The 20,017-nt window shown below is 40.6% G+C and overlaps 1 protein-coding gene across 1 annotated transcript; it reads right to left on the bottom strand.

Annotated features, from left to right (window-relative positions):
* Positions 1 to 1,197: 1,197 nt before the first annotated feature.
* On the bottom strand, positions 1,198 to 19,787 carry ACSL5 (acyl-CoA synthetase long chain family member 5). The gene is made up of 21 exons (XM_082054236.1): positions 19,653 to 19,787; positions 13,733 to 13,918; positions 13,064 to 13,172; positions 12,332 to 12,396; positions 12,153 to 12,254; positions 11,755 to 11,854; positions 10,388 to 10,566; positions 9,662 to 9,694; positions 9,390 to 9,441; positions 8,788 to 8,861; positions 8,272 to 8,349; positions 7,198 to 7,332; positions 6,596 to 6,730; positions 6,426 to 6,521; positions 5,830 to 5,902; positions 4,878 to 4,966; positions 4,681 to 4,797; positions 4,117 to 4,260; positions 3,022 to 3,123; positions 2,565 to 2,636; positions 1,198 to 2,149 (listed from the first exon to the last, which is right to left on the bottom strand). Exons 2-21 carry the CDS (start codon positions 13,886 to 13,888, stop codon positions 2,009 to 2,011), a joined length of 2,052 nt encoding a protein of 683 aa, XP_081910362.1. The 5' UTR covers positions 13,889 to 13,918; positions 19,653 to 19,787; the 3' UTR covers positions 1,198 to 2,008.
* Positions 19,788 to 20,017: the final 230 nt, after the last annotated feature.

Below are 20,017 nucleotides of genomic sequence, written 5' to 3'. Positions count from 1 at the left end.
GGTGACCTGTACACAGTTACTGTTTTCTGAGATGCAGCATAGGAGAGTAGGCATTCTGTACTCACTCCCCAAAGAAGAGATCTCTTCAAGCCAAATGAAGCACTGTGGTACCTGAACGCAGCTATGTGAAGGGCCCACCATAGTGCTGGGCTTCAACATCCAAACTCATCTCTGTAGGGAAGTTTCAGGTGATGATAAAATGAAGAAAGTACTTTCCAGGTACTACAGATCTTGGTGGCACTAGACTTACTGTCCCTGACTGATTTGCTCACCAGAACTCACAACCAGTTTAACTATACAATTCTTCTTCCCTCTGGTTCCACTACCCAGTCTCACCTGGGGGAAAAGATTAAACCCTCAGTAACTTTTAAGTCATGTTGCTTTAAGGAGGCATGGGAAAAGATGAGCAGCATGATTACATGCACTTGCAGAGTCTTGGAAGCCTTTCTAGTCTCAGGTTATGTCAAGCACAACAAGTGTCAGAACAGTTACCTGAAAATGTCAAGATCTTTGGGCTCCGCCCAGAAACAAATTGGGTCAGTTGTTTTTGCCTGTCAAAGCTAGAGATGCCTGACAGCAAGGCTGGGTCTTGCCTGACCGAATCTACTAGCTGGTTTCATTTTGGGATCTCTTACCTGGAGCATTAAATAGAGAGAAGAACAGCCACTAGCAGTAAGAACCTGGCACAGACAAGGAGAATTGGCAGTGGAAAGCTCCACATACTACTCCCCCATGCTACATCCTTGTTAGCCCTGCATTGCCTCTTGGACTGATAGAGCAGACTGCAACCACGAGGAACTGCCAGCAGAGACAGCTTGCAATGATTGAAGAAAGTTCTAAAGATAGAGCCAGTATTCATCTGTCCTAAATAGTTTTATAATAAAGCAGCTTTAACCTTAGAAAATTATACCTGATGCCTTATTTCATGTGATAGGCTGAGCTGGGAGAATGAATTTATGCTGAAGACTTTGGCATATATTGCCTTACTCCAATAAAAAAAGGCAAGTTGAATAGAGGAGCAACATCTGATCTGGCAGTTACTGCCTCATGGCTTGAGCTATAGCTGAGCGCTGCCAGCATAGGAAACAAGTTGGCTTTCTGCAGCAGTTGTGTTCTAGCTGCAGCTGTACATAACCAGGCAGCAGTAAACCTTGCAGCTGACAGTCTGGTTGCAGCAGAGAAGCATCTCACAGAGGCTTTGGTTTGATTGTGCAGTTACAATTTATTGCATCCTATATCCTTCAGAATGACAGCTAAAGTGTTCCACTTATCAGGCTCAGATTCATAAGTGTAGATGCTTTTTAACTGCCATTGCATTTGAGAACATGTGCAAAACCCGATCCAGTGCCTCCCATGCTACAGTATAAATTAAGTTTGCTTTAGACACATGTACTTCATAAACCAGTTGATGCCAGGCTACTCATTTTCATTAAAAACATCCCATAGTATGTGGATCCAGGGCTAGGAACAGGAAATTCACTTCTGTATTTGCTGAACAGATGTTAAGCTCCAATGCCTATTGTGACAGCTGGAGTTGAGACAGGTTATAGTTCAAAAACCAAGTTTCCACTCAGGATGCTATCTCCCCCACAAAAAAACCACATGTAACTGCATGAAAGAGTTCGGTCTGATTGCAGATCAATCCACAAAAGGTCAATGTTCATAGTTGGAGCAGGAAAACAAGATTTACTTTTGACAAGAAGAAATGCATACAGCTTCCTTAAAGGCTGAGGCTCTTGAGTACTTTTGCACTTCAGGTGCAATCCAAGGAAGATGAAAGTTCTGGCTTGGCCTAGACAGCTGGTGCTTAGTCCTACAAGATGTGAATGCTGCCAGTTGTCAGTTATCCTATAGCCATCTTCACCTGAAAGTCATTTTTCTCAGGATACCAGAAATAAAACACTTAAGTTCTCCTTGCTCCCCTCCGCTCATGCATGTGTTCTTCATGGATCATGTAGTGTCACAGATTTGTGTGGATACTCCATGCAGTTTAATTTAAACTGGTTGCTTATTCCTGGGCACTCGAATAGAGGGCCTCAATCTGTGTCTGGAAAAGTTTAACAAGCTCTGCTCGCTTTGCCTTCAGTGTTGGTGTCAAGAGTCCATTTTCTACAGAGAACATCTCTGTGTGGATGTACAGGTCTTTAACCTATAAAAAGAAAATAATTTACCACATGACAATTACTTAGAGGACAAACAGTCCTTCCCAGCTTCCTTGAGCTCGTTTTAAGAACTCACTTTAACTAAACTAACTTTTGATATAAGTCAAATTCCTTTTGGCTGACACAGCAAGAGAAGAGGCTAGAACAGCAGTACATATCTTGCAGCTTATGGTGAACCTCTGCTCCGTTTCATGGCAATTCCTACTGTTGCCCTGTACAGCCACCTGTCTCTTGGTCAAGAAACAGGCAGCCAGTCAGTGTTTCACCACCTGCTTCAAGCGGTTGTCCAGGGAAGCTGCCTTAGGGCCCATCCTGGCACAGTCCATAACAGGAATGAAGACTTCCCAGCCATTGTGTTAGCAATACAGGTGCTTGTGAGAGGCAGGATTTGGAAGTACTCACTTGTTCAAAGGATTTAAGGCCAGCCTCTCTCCCCAGTCTGACCATATCTTCTAAAATAGCTTTCTTCACTGCCTAGAAGAAACAGAGCATGAGCAGAGTGGTAAAGCTGCCATTTTATAATTGCAATTCAAGACCATACCCATTGCCCAGTCAGTGAAAACTGAGGTTGGAAAGAATACATGTACATATTTCAACATCCAAGGTTTTTCATATTAAGGCCACTACAAGGTCATGTCTATCATCTGATTGGAAAAAAAAAAGTGATAACCCTTGAAACATCAGGAGACACCTATACCTAGTTCCAGTTTTTACTGTAAGGCTGCCTTTGCATGACTCGCCCAGTATTAATCCAGTTTAACTTAAGAAAAAGGTGGAAAGAATGAAGTCAAAACAATACAAGACTGGACTTCAGAATTAAGTTCTAGCTGTAACCCACTAGAAACATAAAGCCACTCACTGGATTTTTGCAGAGATCTTCATAGGAACCTTTTATTCCCAGTTTGGCTGCAAATCCTGGAAGCATCTCGGGATCAGGAACCACTATACCTATTAGGAAAGACTGAAAAGAAGTGGAAATAATCATGTTGAGACCAAGATGAGAAATTACTTTGTCTATGACAACTTGACTGGGGACAATGTCTATATAACAAGCCACATCTACATCCCCATCTATTTCCAGAGTTTGGAAGGTAGCTACAAGGACTTTCACATCACTTCTCTGAGTCCTGACAGCAGTAGTTGAAGTACTAATGCAGTTTGTTATGTGTGCTGAATGCTCCAGCAATTACTTTTTGCTGCTTTACAAACTGAAGATTGGCCTCTGCTAGCATAGGTGACACCTCTGTGGCAAAGGAGTGGAGAAGCCACCCTTCTATGAAGAAAGGCTGAGAGAATTAGGGTTGTTCAGGCTGGAGAAGAGAAGGCTCTGGGGACACCATATGACAGCTTTTTAATACTTAAAAGGGGCCTATAAGGAAGATGAGGAAAGACTTTTTAGTAGGGCCTGTTGCAACAGGACAAAGGGTAATGGCTTTAAACTAAAAGAGAATAGATTTAGACTAGATATAGGAAGAAATCTTTTACAATAAAGGTGGTGAAACACTGGCACAGGTTGCCCAGGGAGGTGGTAGATGCCCCATTCCTGGAAACATTCAGGGTCAGGCTGGACAGTGCTCTGAGCAATCTGATCTGGGTGAAGATGCCCCTGCTCATTGCAGGGGGGTTGGAGTAAATGACCTGTAAAGGTCCCTTCCAATCCAAACTATTCTATGAATCTACAATTTTAAACTGTACAGAGGTGAGCTGACCTGACATACTAATCCCATACAAGTATGTAATTAGCCTTTACCCTGCTTGCAACTTGATGCCAAGATCTCCTTTTCTTTGGTGCCAATTAGAAAGGTTATAGGTGCAAAAGAATATTCTATAAACATGGCACTTTCAGAAACAGATTGTGCTCAAGGCCTCTTGTATATGCATACATTTGTGCACTCATCTTCCAGGGCTCATTGTGGGAGGATCTTACAGGGTGCTCATTCCCAACATCACTTACCCTCAGGCTTTCCCCATGTACAAAGACCTGGGCTACAGGAGCACTTCTGATATAGACATTTTCTATCTTCTCTGGAGCAATGTATTCTCCTTGTGCAAGCTTAAATATATTCTTCTTCCTATCAATGATCTTCAGTGTTCCATTCTAGAAGTTAAAGGTAGAGGCCATTAGTTTAAAGTCTCTGTCTTGCTTCTACAAGAAGATAATAGGCTTGGTTTTATTGTATGAAAGGCACATGCTAATGTGGAACTGGTCTTTGCTCTCTATCAAGAAGGGTACTGTCTGATTTCTCCAGTTAGCTGAGGATATGATTAGATACTTCCTTTATTTATTCTCCTCTGATAGAAATCAAGATACTTTGTTGTTCTTTGCTGTGGAAGTGACAGCCTTAGCTACTGGCCTAACAGGTGTTATTTGAGATCTTGTAACCTAATTGGTCTTTGAAGCTTTGCCTGCAGTTACTTGGCAAACAATAACAATATTCACTTCTCCAGCTTTTCAGATTACTGTAAACCAGCCAGGAATGCAGATCCAAGGGGTGGTTTGTATTAAGTAATTACTCACTGGCAACCATTTCCCTATGTCTCCAGTGTGGAGCCAGCCATCTTTGTCAATTGCTTCTGCTGTCTTCTCAGCGTCTTTCAGATAACCCTTGAACACATTTGGCCCTTTAATGCAGACCTATAGCAAGCAGAGAACACGGTTAGTCACCAAGTCTTATGTTTCAGTATTTCCTGGCACACACAGGAGATGGCACCTACCTCGCCTTCATTGTTAGATGAGAAGTAGTTCATTTCTTCCACATCATCTAGTTTTACGATATTACAAGCCAGAGGGGCTCCAACATGGCCTAAGAGGGGAAAAAAAAAAAAAAAGTTATGTTTTGCAGATTCCGCTTGCAGTTGGTCTATTTGATCTGAAGCTAGAAAGACTAGGTCTTGAAGTGAGATGGAAGAACTCAGGTGCCTCCTACATATGAAAGACTTCAGTGATAGTAGATAATGTCTCTTTGTTCACTGCTTCAGCAAGAGCCAGTACTGTTTAAAGGTGTCTGACAAAGTTTTCAGTAAAGTTGTTGTAATGCCATTTTCAGACAGTCAATGCAGGATAATTAGCAGCTAAGTCTCAATGGTTAGAGCTATTTATTGGTGTAATCAACCACACCAACCATGTACCACATTTGCCTCCAAGGAATTACCTCATAGACCCTGGTATTCATTTGCATTTCATCTTCTCAAGCTCTGCAGTTACTGTGTTCTCAAAGGTGGTGACTTGAGTTTGAATTTAGAATACCCAATATTAAAAACATCCTTGCTACAATGAAAGCTAAATCTTCAAAGTCATGTAGTCCTTCAGAAAAACAGTCAAGTATCATGTCTGATATTTTAGTCATGTTTCTTGGAGTAAAACAAGATATTTGGGAGCTAAAGGTAGTTTCTTAAAGCCATTTGGGAAGCCCTTGTCCAATTTGCTCAGCTCTGTACAGACACTCCTTTCCGGTGCTGGGACAGGGTCTAAGCTGATCTATATCACTTTTACCTGAATCAAGAATTTTGGTACTATTAAGCAACAGTGACTGTTGCTGCCAAGAATCACTTTGAGGTCAAGCACTCAGGATTTAACTTTCATTGAACTAAAAGCAGTAGAGCACCTAAGCTTGAGTCCCACTTTGTTGACAGCTGTGGGAGAGTTTCTAGGACTTGGCTACCATACCTGTTGTCCAGTCTCCAGGCATTGAAAAAGTGCATCCAGCTGAGCATTCAGTCTGGCCATAAGCTTCAAAGACCTGAGTGAAAAAGGATTAACATTCTTTGAACATCAAGTCCTTGGTGTGAAAGAGTTCAGTGTCAACTATGCCCATGCTCAAATTGTCTTCTTAAGAACAAAGGAAGCCAAGACAATCTTAGCCTTTAAGACTTCTTGGTCTTATTGGTGTAACCAAGTTGAAAGCAAGGTTTGAATTAGTGGTCACCTCATTCTCTGAACTTTGTTCTCAAATGTACTATATGGGAGCTCATTGACTGTCAGGATAAACCACAAAGCTCAGAGGCAGCTGCCTGACTCAAGAGCTGCATGTCCCTATTTCTGCTGCTCTGTTCCTCTCCCCGGAGCCTACAGGAGAGTTTGGTAGTGTAGTTTGAGGCCAGCCCTGCAGAATTTTGTTCCTGTTAGTTAATTCAGATCAAACAAACTGTAAATACAGAAAGCAATCTCCCTAAGAACAATCTGAGCTGGACCACAGCTGTATCACTAGTGACTTATTTGAGCATAATCAAACAGTTCTTACTTTAAGAAAAAGCTCAGCTTACCTGACAGCCCAATGCAGCTCTAAGAAATGTCAGGACAGAGGGAGATATAGGGGCTGCGCCTGTTACCATTATACGCACTCTTCCACCCATGGTTTCCTAGAAGTGAAACAGAAACCATCAGATCTTCCAAAAGAACACTGACCATCTTACTTACACTTGGAATAACTTACCTGAACTTTTTTGAAGATTAGCTGATCCCAAATGCTGTCATTTCGAATTATGCCCTGTTTTATTTCAGCCATCTTCATAATGACAGCAAAGTTTAACAGGCAACGTTTCACTGGGCTCTTTGCACCACTTTGTATCTGCAAGGAAAAGTATTGGTGACTCTTGGGTTTAACTCACATGTGTACCTCCAGTTCTTGCTTTGTTAGGAGGCACCATATCTCACTTCAGTGCTCTAGGGTCTGTCTTCACTACTCTCATGATCTAAGAGGTGAACCAATGGGCAATATTAACTTGTGTTACTGCTGAGATACTTCAGCCATAGCTTTGAGGGCCAGCATTACACTTGCTTCATTTGCATTCCAACCATAAACAAACTGTCTCTGAATAGCAACAGGCTTGGCCTAGTCATGACTGGGTACACTGTTCTCATACCGCAGGTCCCAGGGCTCTTCTCATCTCCTCCAAAAGGATTTTAAAGAATTCCCCCTGCTAAAGATTAACTAACTAGTGGCAGTGTTATGATGCACTCAATATTTATTTAAACTTGTATGCTTGCTTAGATGTATGAACGTGAAGAAAATTTAGCTAAAAATCACTCACATACCTTGTCATATATTCTATTGAGCAATCTTGGTACAACTGGAAATATCGTTGGCTTCAAGGTTTTCATGTCATCTGTTAGCAACTTGATGTCTCCTTGGAAGAAGCCTACTCTTCCTCCAGAGCTGTATATCACAGCCTAAAAATTGACCATACTAAACTTAGTCAAGGATAATTCCTAGCTTCATTAGCCATAAGTATTTGTCTATGGAGAGCAGCATGACTTCCAATGTCAGGAAAGTTCTTCTGTGAATAGGTTTTCAAATACAGTAAAAGGTATGATAGCTTTCTATAATTTGATTTATAGAAGCTCAGATGCATAAATTAAGTTCTAGCATGCAACTTTGATTTGTAGCCCATGAGCACCACAAAACAAAGCTTCACATTATGATTGAATACAATTAATATGAACTTCACCACATTTGTAACAGCTATTTTAATATCTTTTGAAATACCTAGAAACTTAAAAACAAGCAACAGAAGAATTTAACAGCTTGACAAGGAATAGGACAAGGCACATTCTGTTTTAAATACTGGACTGGGAATTGAGGTTGAGTCTGTTCTGAGACCTTTACATGTGTAAGATTTAAATCCTGCCACAAAGTTGCTAATGTTCGCTGTAGGAACATTCTACAACATGCTGGAGGAAGTGCATCAGTTGGAAGACTAGAACTTCATCTTGGGAAATGGGCAGGATGACACGGCCCAGCAGAGTAAACAGTGACAAATGCACCACTATTTACCTCTGAGTACTAAACCCACTGGTCTTAAACTGTTTCCTCTTCACGTATTAGCTTTCACTGTGTTTGACTAAGGACTTGATGCTGATAATTTCCCTTGCTGATTGCTTAGTAAATCACAGCCTCAGTGAGGCTGGACTGAAGAACAAAGCTTCACTTAATGAAGATAGCCATATCTTGGAGAAGTAACTAGGTATTATTTAGTTAGATCAGAGGTTTTATTTTTGTTAGTTGGTCTTAAGCAGTTAGGTATGGCTTCTAACAAATGTTGCTGTCTGAATTAGTTCACACATCCAAGATCTTCTGCAGAAGCTTAGTAGCACATACAGTCTGCTTACCTGTACAACTCTCTCAAACATGTGAGCCAAGGGAAGGTAGGAAATGCTGATATCTGAACTTGTGACCTCAGTTGTGTTCTAGAGGGGAAAGAAAAGAAGAAGATTAACACTCCCTATGCCTGCTTGAGTTACTCTTAAGTAGAAAGTGAATGAAGTTTGGATCAATTTGAGTACTTCAAAAAAGACGGTCCAAGTGACTGAGGCTCATCCATCACCTCTTAAATTTGCAGCTGTAACTCAGCCATACTAGACCAAGATTAGTTTTGTTAATACTTGAAACAGGGTGGTTTAGTACTCTTGGCATTTAAGGACTGAGGCATTGTAGAATAACTTCAGAGTAGAAGTTCTTGTTTAAGCTTAAGCCAAGTTTCTTGCAATACTATCACCCATTGAAATATGGGCACTTAAGAAAGCGCAAGCTTGCTGGGAGTGAATAGTTTGCAGAAAATGCCCAAATTTAAGCTAGCTTAATGACTGAGTGACATAGCCTAGAAATCACCATTAGCAGTACCTTACCTCTGTGCATCTAAGGAAGGCAGCAACATTTGAAACAACATTTTCATGTGTCAACATGGCTCCTTTAGGGTTACCTTCGGAGAGATCGAGCAAAATCAGCTGTGGCTGTTGCTGCTTTGAGTTTCCCATGCCTTTTTTGGCTCAGTTTGAACTATCTTGGTATTAGGCTCAGTCATGGCATGCACTGTCTTAAGAGACTACAAATGTGGCTCATAACTTGAGCACTTTCAGCCATGGATATTATACAAAGGAAGTGTCTACAGAGTAGGGGTAGCACAGAGAATGCTGAAACAAGATGTTTCCCTAGCCCCTGTGGATCAGAGTACAGACACAGCTAAACAACCAATCTCTAACATTAAGACCCTGCATTTTTCATAGGGTAAAACAACATGAAGTTGGCTATTCTTCCCCCCATGTCTAAGAAGCTTTGTCACTAGAAAGTCAAGTGCACTAAGGTAAAGTCCCAAGTAAAACTGCAGTAGTGGCTTGAGACTGCTCTAATCTACTGATACATTGTTCACATTTCCCCTTTTTATGCTAGAAAGCTATTTTTCTCAGCACTGGGAAACTGGTTTAGTGGGGAAGCATAACTATTCTCTTACCTGTGGTTCCACTTGTAAAACACACAATGCAAAGATCTTCAGGCTTAGGAGGCTAGAGGAAAAAAGCTAAGTAAGGTCAACCGAATAAGGATTTTGTTGCTTATTAGTCTCTCCATACACTTCCTAAAGTGGCCTGAGCCAGGAATCCTGCTTGGAAAAAGCAAGACAAGATAGATAAAAAAAAATCCTGGCAGCCTACTCTATTAGCAGCATGCAATAGGGCTTTTCAGAGACTAATTTTCCAAGTTCATAACTGTTCCAGAGATACTTACAACTGGTTCTGCGATGTTGTTTCTTCCCAGCTCCTGTGTTAGAGAGAAAACACAGCTTAACAATTGCAACAGAGAGATGCACAACAACAGTAGATAAATATGTAATTGCATTTCAAATAACATATGTTTTTACTTTGCATCTTGATACTCTGTCTCATTCAAACAGAGATGTTGGTCTTCCAGAATTTAATACACACCACTTGAAAAAGCTGACTCCTGGTGTTGTAGAAAGCACAGTGTATAGAAATGGATCAGAAATACTTCAGGAATTTGGAATTCATGAATAGAGATATTTCATTTTATTTTATATAGGCCACATATCTCATACTTTGTTTATGCATTATATCTGGAAGATTAGGCCTAGTATTGGCGTATCAAAGCAGCCAGTAATTTGCACTTACATTTCAATTAGACTCAATTGCCAGCTTAGAAGCCTGTTAAATCCTGTTAAAACTGCACTATGAATTAAGCTAAGAAGGTCTTCAGTTTAATGTGTATTGACTGTCCACAACACATGCACACAACTTCAATCACTGGTTTGAACTCCGCAGGTCCATTTGGCTAAATATATTAAGTTTCATAATGACCACTCATCAAGATCTCAGGTACAGGTGTGACAACTGGATAATGCTTACATTAAAGTGTCATTGTTCCCAGAGAAGGTTCAGGTGTCTAGCTGGCAAGGTATTCCTCTGCAAGATCAAGCAGAAGCCTTTAGTCACCTACCTCAACCTCCTGCAGTGCTATAATTTCAACTCCGACTTTATCTCCTCTGTCCTTGAGCTCCTTATCAAAGAGATCCATGAGAATTATAGTCTTCAGACATGGCATCTTTTCTTTCTCACAGTTCTCAAGCAAGATCTGTGCCTTCTCAGGCTTGTCACAGATCACTATGCTTATGTCACCTACAGAAAATACATTTCAGAAATCTGTTTAGAAGGCATGAGGCTAGTAAGTGACAGCTTAGTAGCACATACATTTAAAACAAGCCAATGCTATGTTCTAAAAGCCATTTGCATTTGTTTATATGGATTCAGTGGCTGGCTTACAGTGCTAAGAAGGTTCCTCCTACCATGGCCACTGATCAGGCAAACTTAATATTCTAGCTATATAAAGTGAGGGCAAATGCTGAGGAACTGAAGACAAATATCTCCAGTCACAGTGAAGACAGACATTTAAACTTTTAGTATTGCCATAAAAGCTCAGAGTTGTCCTCACTGCTTGTTTAGGTTCAGCCATCTTCCTTAAATCTAAAGAAATCTAGGCATGTTTGAAAGAGGCAGGTAAAATTCTTGAGTTAATGCCTCAACTTCCCTGCATGTGCAATTACAAAAGCATTTCCCATTAAGACAGCAGAGGAACTGGATTTGCCTGAACATGCTGTTCCCCTAGTAAGTCACAGTTGTGTAGTCCCAAGGCAAGACCTGTTTGCAAGGTTCACCAGCATAACTGTTGAAGTGATTTTGCTTGGCAAATCCTATTTATGGGTTGGATCCCAGATCACTGTGACAGCAGTGGATGTTTTTCCCTCTCCACTGTTTCCCCTCAGACTGGGGAAAGAAAGTTTGAAGATTTATTAAAGCTTCCTCACCATTTTCTCCCATGCTAGTTGTTGCTTCTGTAGAACAGAAGGCCCTAACCACATAGGTTAAACAGATTTAGGCAGATCTTTACTCGTCCCTCCTCCACTCTTTACATCCTACAACTTTAAATCAGAGACACACATCTAATCTTAATTTGCATGCAAGCCTGCCTACATTGCCTGATTGTTTGGCAGTGTGGGAGTTGAAGATTGCAAAACCTCAAATATCAAATAGCTGAGCCCTCTGATTGTAGGATGGTCCACAGAATCTAGCAGGTCTTCGGTGGACTTTCTCTCAAGACACTAAGAGAAGCCAGTGGGCTTCCTATGCCTAAGTATTGAACCCTGTCCCCTGCAAAGCAGTTTCATTTACAGAAATTGTCTATAAAAGTATAGGAGTAGTAAGGTTAAAGCTACTCTGATTTTTCCATCAAATTTCCTTGAACTTCAGCCTTCTCAAAACAAAGCTTCTTAGAGAAATCATTATGAAATAGTGGAAGTTAATATTTACCTTTGTTAACAATGTATAGAATGGCCTCTGGCCCCAGAGTGTCATAGAGTGGAACAGCAACCATTGAGTAAGTATAGCAGGCGTACTCTGAAATGATCCACTGAAGAGAGAAAAAAGTACAGCTAAGGCAATCCAGCAGCTTACAAGAGAGGAGTACCTACAGATTTCATACAATTTGACTACCCCATGCACACAGTATTAGTGGGGGTTGTATAAGGAGCAGATCCATGAGATTCTTGAATTAGAGAGAGCTCAAGATCAGTTTGTAATAAGGGAACTGGGAAGGGAAAAGCCAGTTGTGACTGCTCCTCATGTGGCCTCAGGCTATTTAAAAACAGATCCTCCTCTCTCCAAGAGGTCAAAGTATTCTGGGAAAGAATATTCAATTTGTTGCTTACCTCTGGCCTATTTTGAGCAAAAATGCCAATCAACTGGTTTGGTGATGGTTTGCATCCTTTTTGCAGAAGCCCTGACCCCAGGTATTGAGCTCTGTCCAAAACCTGTAAGAAATTTTTCCCCACTTCAGTGTTATAAGACAGGATCCCAAATTAAATCATCTGTCATATGCAATACTCACTTGTTTATATGTCAGCCACTGATAAGGTTGGTTGGGTTTTCTGTAGCCTAAACACTTGCCATTTCCTAATGGAAGAATTCAGAAAAGCAATTGTAAAGCTCAGTACTGAAGTTGCACAAAACTTAAATGCACCACTTCAAGTGGGAAATATTTTCAGTCAGATATCCAGCTAACTGCATGGAGCATGGAAGTGCACAGTGTCCATAGTTAAGCACTCTGCCCAAAACAAGATTGTAGGACTGTTGGCTTTATGCTTCCAAGCAATACTTCCAATATCTGGTGATATTTTCCCCATGTCACAACCCAGGTGAGACTGAAACAGCTTGCAAACCATCACATATTCCCACATATGGGAGACCTGAAGTTGCATGTGCACAAATTCATACCTATATTAAGTAGGTAGTAATTTTTACACTAAAACCCACACCATAAGCCAAAGCAAAAGTGTTTCCCTCCTAGCTCCCTCTGATACTTTGCATCAGCTGACTCTTCAAACTCTATTGTCATAAACTTCTGATGTTTGTTCCTGCCCAGTCTGCCAACTCAAACTACTTCTAAATCAGTGGGGGAAAAAAAAAAATAGAATATGGTCACTTGTCTCTCCACCCCACAGCAGACTAGGAAAGCTTTTGCTAGCCTGTATTATTACTACAGACAAGAGGCAAGGCAAAACAGCCTGGAATTTTATTTATTTGTGATAGGCAAGTACAAACTAGCAGATGCAAAGCTTACCAGAAGTATGCAGTCCTCTCTGGAAAGCTTCATACAAGGTTTTACTATCTTCAAAGTAATAAGAAAGCAGGTTATTATCTGTCAAGATTGCACTTCTTCTGGCTCCTCCCTAGGAACAGAGCAGACTTATGAAACAGTGTAGAACAGACACAATATCATTTGTTCCTCAGTCTTTCTTCCAGCAACCCCCTTTAAAGCATTTAAATAGCATTGCATTGTTAGGGAAGTCTCATCTTCCTTCTTGATTTTGATCTACTCAGTCATCAGTCATATGCAGAGGAATCTTCTAGATGACCTAGATCAATAGTCAATTACAGGTTATCAGAGAGACCTTAAATAAGATTGAGTGCTACAACTTGCCTGGTTACATGAAGTCTAGCATTGTAGTTAAAGCACCTGCCTCAAAGCTGATGCAAAGCATTTAAAATACAGAAAAAAAAGCTCAGTGACAACTGAGGCCATCTGGTATAAAGCCCACCCAACCCTGTTGGCAAGAGCTGCTGTTTCTTACTCTTAGTGTGTTAAGACTTCCCTTCTCCCCACCGCAATGCTAAGTTGTAGACCTGGCAGAAAAGGCTGTGTATATCAGACAGGAGTTTCCAGAATGCATCAATATTCAGATTGGGCTTCTCAAAATATTCCACGCTCGCAAGCAGAATAAGGATTTACCTCAATTCCTATTGACTGCTTGTTCAAGTCAACAGGAGGCCAAAGAGGTTTTGGCCTGCTTATCACCCACAGGAAGACACCGGCTCCAAATACAATAAGACTAATCAATGCTGGTGTTGGGAGCGGCGAGAACAAGACTTGAAGTATCCAGATCATTGTGCTGGATCAGTGGAGCCAGAGTTGAACCTGAAACAAACAGCAGATTTAGTAGACATGAGGTAGAAGCACTCACTTCCTGTAAGCCACAGTTACTTAAGCAGTTTGTTAAGCAATACTACAAATCATTTCAGCAGTTTGCCTGTAAAGAGTCCTGGTACAATAATGAAGCATGCTTCAAGTCCCAAGTCACCTGTCCCCATTAAATATCAATCCATGCTGTATCCACCTCCACAAAAAGCTGAATCCCAAAGAAGTCATACAAGGAAGATATGTCAATACTTTCTATTCAAGAGTAAAAATCTGCCTAAGGAAAACAAGTATACAATTTCCCAAATTAAGTATAAAAAAAATGCCTAGAGTTGAGTGATGTGAGTAGTGGAAGTAAGAAAACTCAATATTGCTAAAATGAGGGGTATTGCTAAAATATACCTAAGTGTAACAAACATGTCAAAGTCCACAGAACAAGCAGCACCTTCATGATCAAGTGCTCTTACTGGAAAGCAGGATCTATGCTGGACAAGTATTTCAGACACTGAAAGTGTGTTCAAGTCAAAACTGTGAAAGCTAGTGGGAGTGGTGACCTGGAAGGCACAATGTGTGCAATGGAAGTCTAGCTGGAGAACACTGCAGCAGTTCTGCTGCTCGCATCCTCTAGAGACTCCTCCAAGAGCAGGGAAATAACTGAGAAAGGAGGATTTTTTAATAAAAGACAAAGAGACATCTACCTCAGCCTTTAAAAAAAAAGTACTTTAATTTCTTCTGGTATGTTTAAGATTTAATAGCCCAGACAAATCTAGCACAGGTCACTTTCTGTCTGAATCAACTCAGATCTCACCAACTTATCTTTGCTAGTATCTAAATAGGTATGCAGGACATTACAAACGTCACACTCTGCAAGACGAATAACCACACCTTTCATACAGAATCAAGGGAACCTTGTCAGTAGATTGTATGTCAGCAACTAAATCACTGGACAAGAACACCAGGCATTCTGGAGCAATGAGCTCTCATTACTCTAACTATATTTCCAAGCTGAAGGTATTTTCCAAACTGTTAGCATGTTTATCTAGACACCCAAGTCAGAATTTCAGTCTCTGAGCCAAGACTGATCAGAATTACATCACCCATATCTGGTTTACAGTTTTGTAGTTTTCACTTTACAGTGGCTGTATTAATTGGCAATCATGATGTTTTCTCAGGTGAGAGAAGGCATGCTTTGCCTGCTCAGGAGCTGCATAAGGGTACCTTGGAGGCTTGTAATCAAGTCCAAGCTGCCAAAAGCATGTCACCTGTGTGAAAAGTACCAATTCCTTAGACCTCTTTTCTCCAAGCCTTACTTACAATGTGTCCTCCAAACCCCTAACCTTGGTTTCGTCTATTGAGAGTCCAACAAAATTGTGCAACAGCAAGAAAGGCAGGAACAGCTGCCTTGTCACTCTGTATTGACTGACACTTCCAATTACTGGGCATATCGCACCTAAGCAGCACAAACCTGCTCTTTCTGCAGCACAGGATATTACCCACCTCCACGCCCTTCCTTCAGCTTTTATCAGCTGAGCCTGGAAGAAAAAAACAAAATCCCCTAAAACCAGGTCAGCTGATCATGTTTATATTCAGGGCAAAGCCATTGAATGGTCTAGGTTCTAGCACTGCTCCATTTGGAAGACTGAGATAATTATAAAGTGAATTTGGCAATCAGCTGATATTTGATTTCTACATTTGACCTTGTAACCCATTACTGGACCAGTTAGTAAACAGCTTTCTGTAGGTGATTAAACAGTATCTGGTTCACAATGTGTCAGCCACCTCCTCTTTTGTTACCATGAAAAACTCACTTTTTTATAGCATGAACACTGAGGCAGCTCCACTCTCCACTCTGAAGAGGAGATCAATATACAAACTTTATTCCTTTAACTCAGAGCCCATTACTAGATCCAAGTGACATGTTTAGTGGGTTATCAGAGAACTCATGTTCAAATCCCCTGAATTCTGATTAATAGTGATCAGCTTGGGCTGTTTTTCAGTCTTTTTTGCATCCCCAGATGTGCCAAAAGGAGTCTGCACTCAGTGCATTTCAGATGACTATTCCCTGGACATAAAAGTTTTTCAGCCAGCAGTAAGACAGTTACATGCAAGCAACAGAAGATACCACATGCCTGCATAGCTGTATCTGTTTTAATGGCTCATGTGTGCTCTCATGTTCATTTTAATTGTAATTTTAAGAAAATTTCCTAGAAACCAGGAAGGATTATCATGGTAGAGTTAATAAACAGAACAGCGAATCACATCTATAGCACAAAGTCCTCTACTATAACTTATTAACACTGATTAGTATTAACACTGGCTAATCGGACAGATCAGTGCAATTGTCACAAATAGGTAGTGTCTGCTACACAGACTTATTTGACAGAAAATTAGAGGACACTAGTCTGACCTTGTGGTAAGAATCAGAGAACCCACAAACCCCAAATGCTCCATGCAGCAGTAGGTAAGTCACTGAAAAGCTGCCAGTCAGGGCATTCTCTTCTCCTCACTGATCCACACGCAAGGCGGTTTGTGCTAAGACATCTGGGAAGACTGAACATCAGGCCCTGAAGGATAAAGATGCTTGGAGCAAAGAACTAAAAATCCAGAGAGAACACCTGATCAAGTGCGAGAAAGGCCTGAAGACAATTAAATGCAGCAAAGCTTTTGCCTTCAGAGTCTGAACTGATTTCACAAGTTTCTCACATAGAGAAAAGAAACTAGACAGTGTAACCTAACCAGCATCTCTATAGTTAGTCAAGGATGATTTTTTCAGTTATAAGCCAAATGGATTTTTAATTTAAAGAAAAACCTGTTGACAATTTTATCTCTAAAGCCTGGGAAATACTGTATGGTCATTTGCTTCTAGTGCTGTGGGCTGGGGGGGAGCTTTTTTGTTTTCTCAGGTTTGGGGCTTAGTTTGCTGTTGTTTGGTTTTGTTTATTTGTTTGTTTGCTTTATTTTCTTTGTGTTTGTTTGCATTTTTGGTTTGGTTTTGTTTTCTTTTCAGTTTGTAACTGTCTTCATTAGCCCACTTACAATACTGAACGATACTATGCATATGAGAGTCAAAAACCTAACATCTTTTAAAGCCACAGAAGTTAGCATGTCAAAAAAGCACAAATGCCAAGGTCTTGTTTGCAATACATAAAAAAATGCATTTCATATCAGAAAGACTGTTTTCAGTTCCCCTGCTTTATTTATAGAACACTGACATTGTTTCACTTTCACTTTCCAGCGTGTTTCCTCCGACAGGCTCCCGTCCCTCCCAGCAGAGCACACCGGGTGTGTTACTCAAGCTGCAGCACCGGACTGTCAGGAAATCTGTCTCAATTCCCAGCAACGGGACAGTTGTTTCCTATGCCTACAGCTTCTGCTGTAACTTCTCGTAAAATCCAAGTCACTGCTAGTTAATCACCTCTGGTATCCTCCAAAAGCCACATAATCCTGTTGCCCTCAAAGCAGAAGATCCAGCAGAAACAACAGGAGTCAGTACATAATGGAGTTTTCTGTCCATAGGAAGAGCACAGCTCTACCCTAGATGTGTCCTATCGAGCAACTACAACCAGAGCTTAAGCCACAGATCCAAGTGTGCTATATGTACATAATACCTGATCTGTATCAACTGAATGAAAACTCAACTCAGTGCCAGAGTCTCAGAGCATTTTTTGCTAGACACCAGCTTCCACTGCAGGGTAAGCCTGAGCAACAGCTGCTTTCTTAAGCACTCAGGGGTAGAAAACCTGAAACCCTTGAGCTGTGAAAGGCTCAGCTCCTGGTGACCAGAAAAATACAAAATGCACAGGATATCTCAAACCACCTGTTAGCAGTCTTGTGCAACAAGATGCTAGGCAGTTAAAGTGTACTTAGATTGTCTGTCCAGATCAACAGTCAGGGATAAGATGCACTAGGCTCCAGAGTGCAAAGGCTTAGTTTTTATCATAAGAGATTACAGTGATACCATTTACAGCTTTGAGTTCAGGAGTACACGTTCTCATTTGTACTGTATACCCCCCTCAACCTCCACAGCCACTTGTTCACTAGCTACAAGGAATGAAACAGTTATTCTCCATCCTCTACAAGTCAGAGGATTCTCTCCACTGCAAAGTGACTGAGCTTTTTGCATCCAAGTACACAAATATGAAGAAAGAAATCAGTGTCATCTCTATCACATTAGTTCTTTACAGACAGCAAAGCAACCTCTGATACTTGCACTATTTCAGAAGAAACAGTCATCCACTGCCCAGGAAAATGTTTTCTAGAATTATGTCCTTTGTCTCAAGTTCACCGTAGAAACAGTTCGCATATGCTTTTGAGGTGATCATAAGAACTGGTTCATCAGCATCAATAAGGTAATAACTCTTGCCAAGTAAGAAGAATGGTGTACAACCAACTACACTGGGGTCACTAATTAATTAGTTAACCACGAGTAGCTCACTGTTTACATTTGCTTACACACTGCAGCTCTTGCCTGGTGTCTTGCAGATGTGAGATACTGTACCACTTCTTACTCCCAGCAAGTGTTATATCCCATCCTTCTCCAGCTGCACCGAGGAGTCTTGTGTTCCTGCACAGTTAGGAACATCTAACTTGTAGCACCCAGAGAGAAGCTAAAGTGCAAAAGCTCAGCGCTGATGGCTGAACAGAGCCATGTGAAAACCACAAAGCAAAATCCACAGTAACTTGCATTATGCCTACGATACACTTCACTTCAGCTTTGCTTCCAGAGTACCTCTTAAGAAAGAGCCAAACTGTTCAAGCACCCTTTGATCTTGACTGAGAAATGCTCTGCTGGGGGTAGGAAAGAACAAGGCATCGGTAACGCACTTTCAGGAAGTGTCAGTGCTCCGTGGTTTCACACTGCATGTTACAGGCTATTTCTGGGCCTTGTGCACAAAACTATCAAACTCAAGTTTTCAGTATACCTAAATAAAAAGGCTATTTTTAATAAAGATTTTTATTGTGTCTAGTATTACTGTCCCTCTAGCAGGAGGGCAATGACACCACTTAGTGCTAGAAGTAGCTCTGTCAAATAAACTGAAAAGTTAAGTTTTCATTTATTTGTTTTTTATATCAGGCTTTCTCCTTGAAAACTTCCTATTTAGAAAGACAGCCCATGTTCAATTAGCCCTTTGAAGTCTTGAAAAGTTTAAAAAATAGTCAATATGATGAGCTCTGTTACTGTTTATACTATCAGATAACACAGGATCACACTCTGGCAAATCACACATGAATTTACAACATTATATTAATAGGAAGTTATCTATAGACACACAACAAGCATGGTTTAAAGAGCTGGAACTAAAACTCAACTTCAAAGTTCACACAGAAGTCCTAAAAAAGCTAGAATAGCATCAGGAAATAGCTTATATAGCCATGCAGGGAAAAGGTAGCACTAGAAACATCTAGATATTTGTCTTTTATCACTACATACTATTACAGCACTTACATTACAAAGAGCAAAGAACATACATATATCTGAACCTAACCCAGCAGAAAGTTAACATCTAACTGATAGCACACTACTACAGGTGTCCTAACAGGCTCCCGAAAAACTCTTTATCTTGAGCCCTACAGCTAATCACTATGCTTGCATGTAGGTTTTAGTAACACCCACATAAATAAAAACAAACAAGCCCACTAGCAATAAAACAAATAAAAGCAAAACTTCACCACTTATACAGAAAGCATTTTGAAGTAAATACAGAGATAAGAACCAATAATCAAAACCACCTACCATTCTGAAGACAGTATAGGAATCTAACTTGTTCTCTTTAAGTAAAGAGGAGCCTTGCAAGCAGAGCAGCAAACCAACACCCATTAAGTAACACACATCTTAAAAACTACAGTTGGTTCCCTCTCCCGGTTTAAATAAATCAGCAAGCAGAAAAGCATGCTGGGAAGGCAGCGTATAAATGGGAGGAACTTGCATAAGGGAACTGAGTGGTTAGGAAAAAACCCAACACACTATACAGGAAGTTGTTGACTTTTTGTGTTTGTTGATGAAAAGAGCCTGAAGTTTACACATTTCTGAAGAGCTAAATGAAAAGTAAACAAAGCCTTTTGCAATTATATTTTTCATTTATTATTGATAATCTATTT

This window comes from Streptopelia decaocto (assembly GCF_964273445.1).
Source record: "Streptopelia decaocto genome assembly, chromosome: 5".
NCBI lineage: Eukaryota > Metazoa > Chordata > Aves > Columbiformes > Columbidae > Streptopelia > Streptopelia decaocto.
Note: the sequence above shows the minus strand (reverse complement) of the source record. Positions and strands in the feature narration are given on the sequence as shown.

What these genes read in the sequence shown, in the direction of transcription:
- ACSL5 (XM_082054236.1), bottom strand. Translation starts at nt 13,888, where the DNA reads ATGATCTGGATACTTCAAGTCTTGTTCTCGCCGCTCCCAACACCAGCA. An exon ending in AGTGGCTGACATATAAACAA is followed by an intron (nt 12,255 to 12,331) that starts GTGAGTATTGCA and finishes AATTTCTTACAG; the next exon opens with GTTTTGGACAGAGCTCAATA. An exon ending in GCCTGGAGACTGGACAACAG is followed by an intron (nt 4,967 to 5,829) that starts GTATGGTAGCCA and finishes TTCCCCTCTTAG; the next exon opens with GCCATGTTGGAGCCCCTCTG.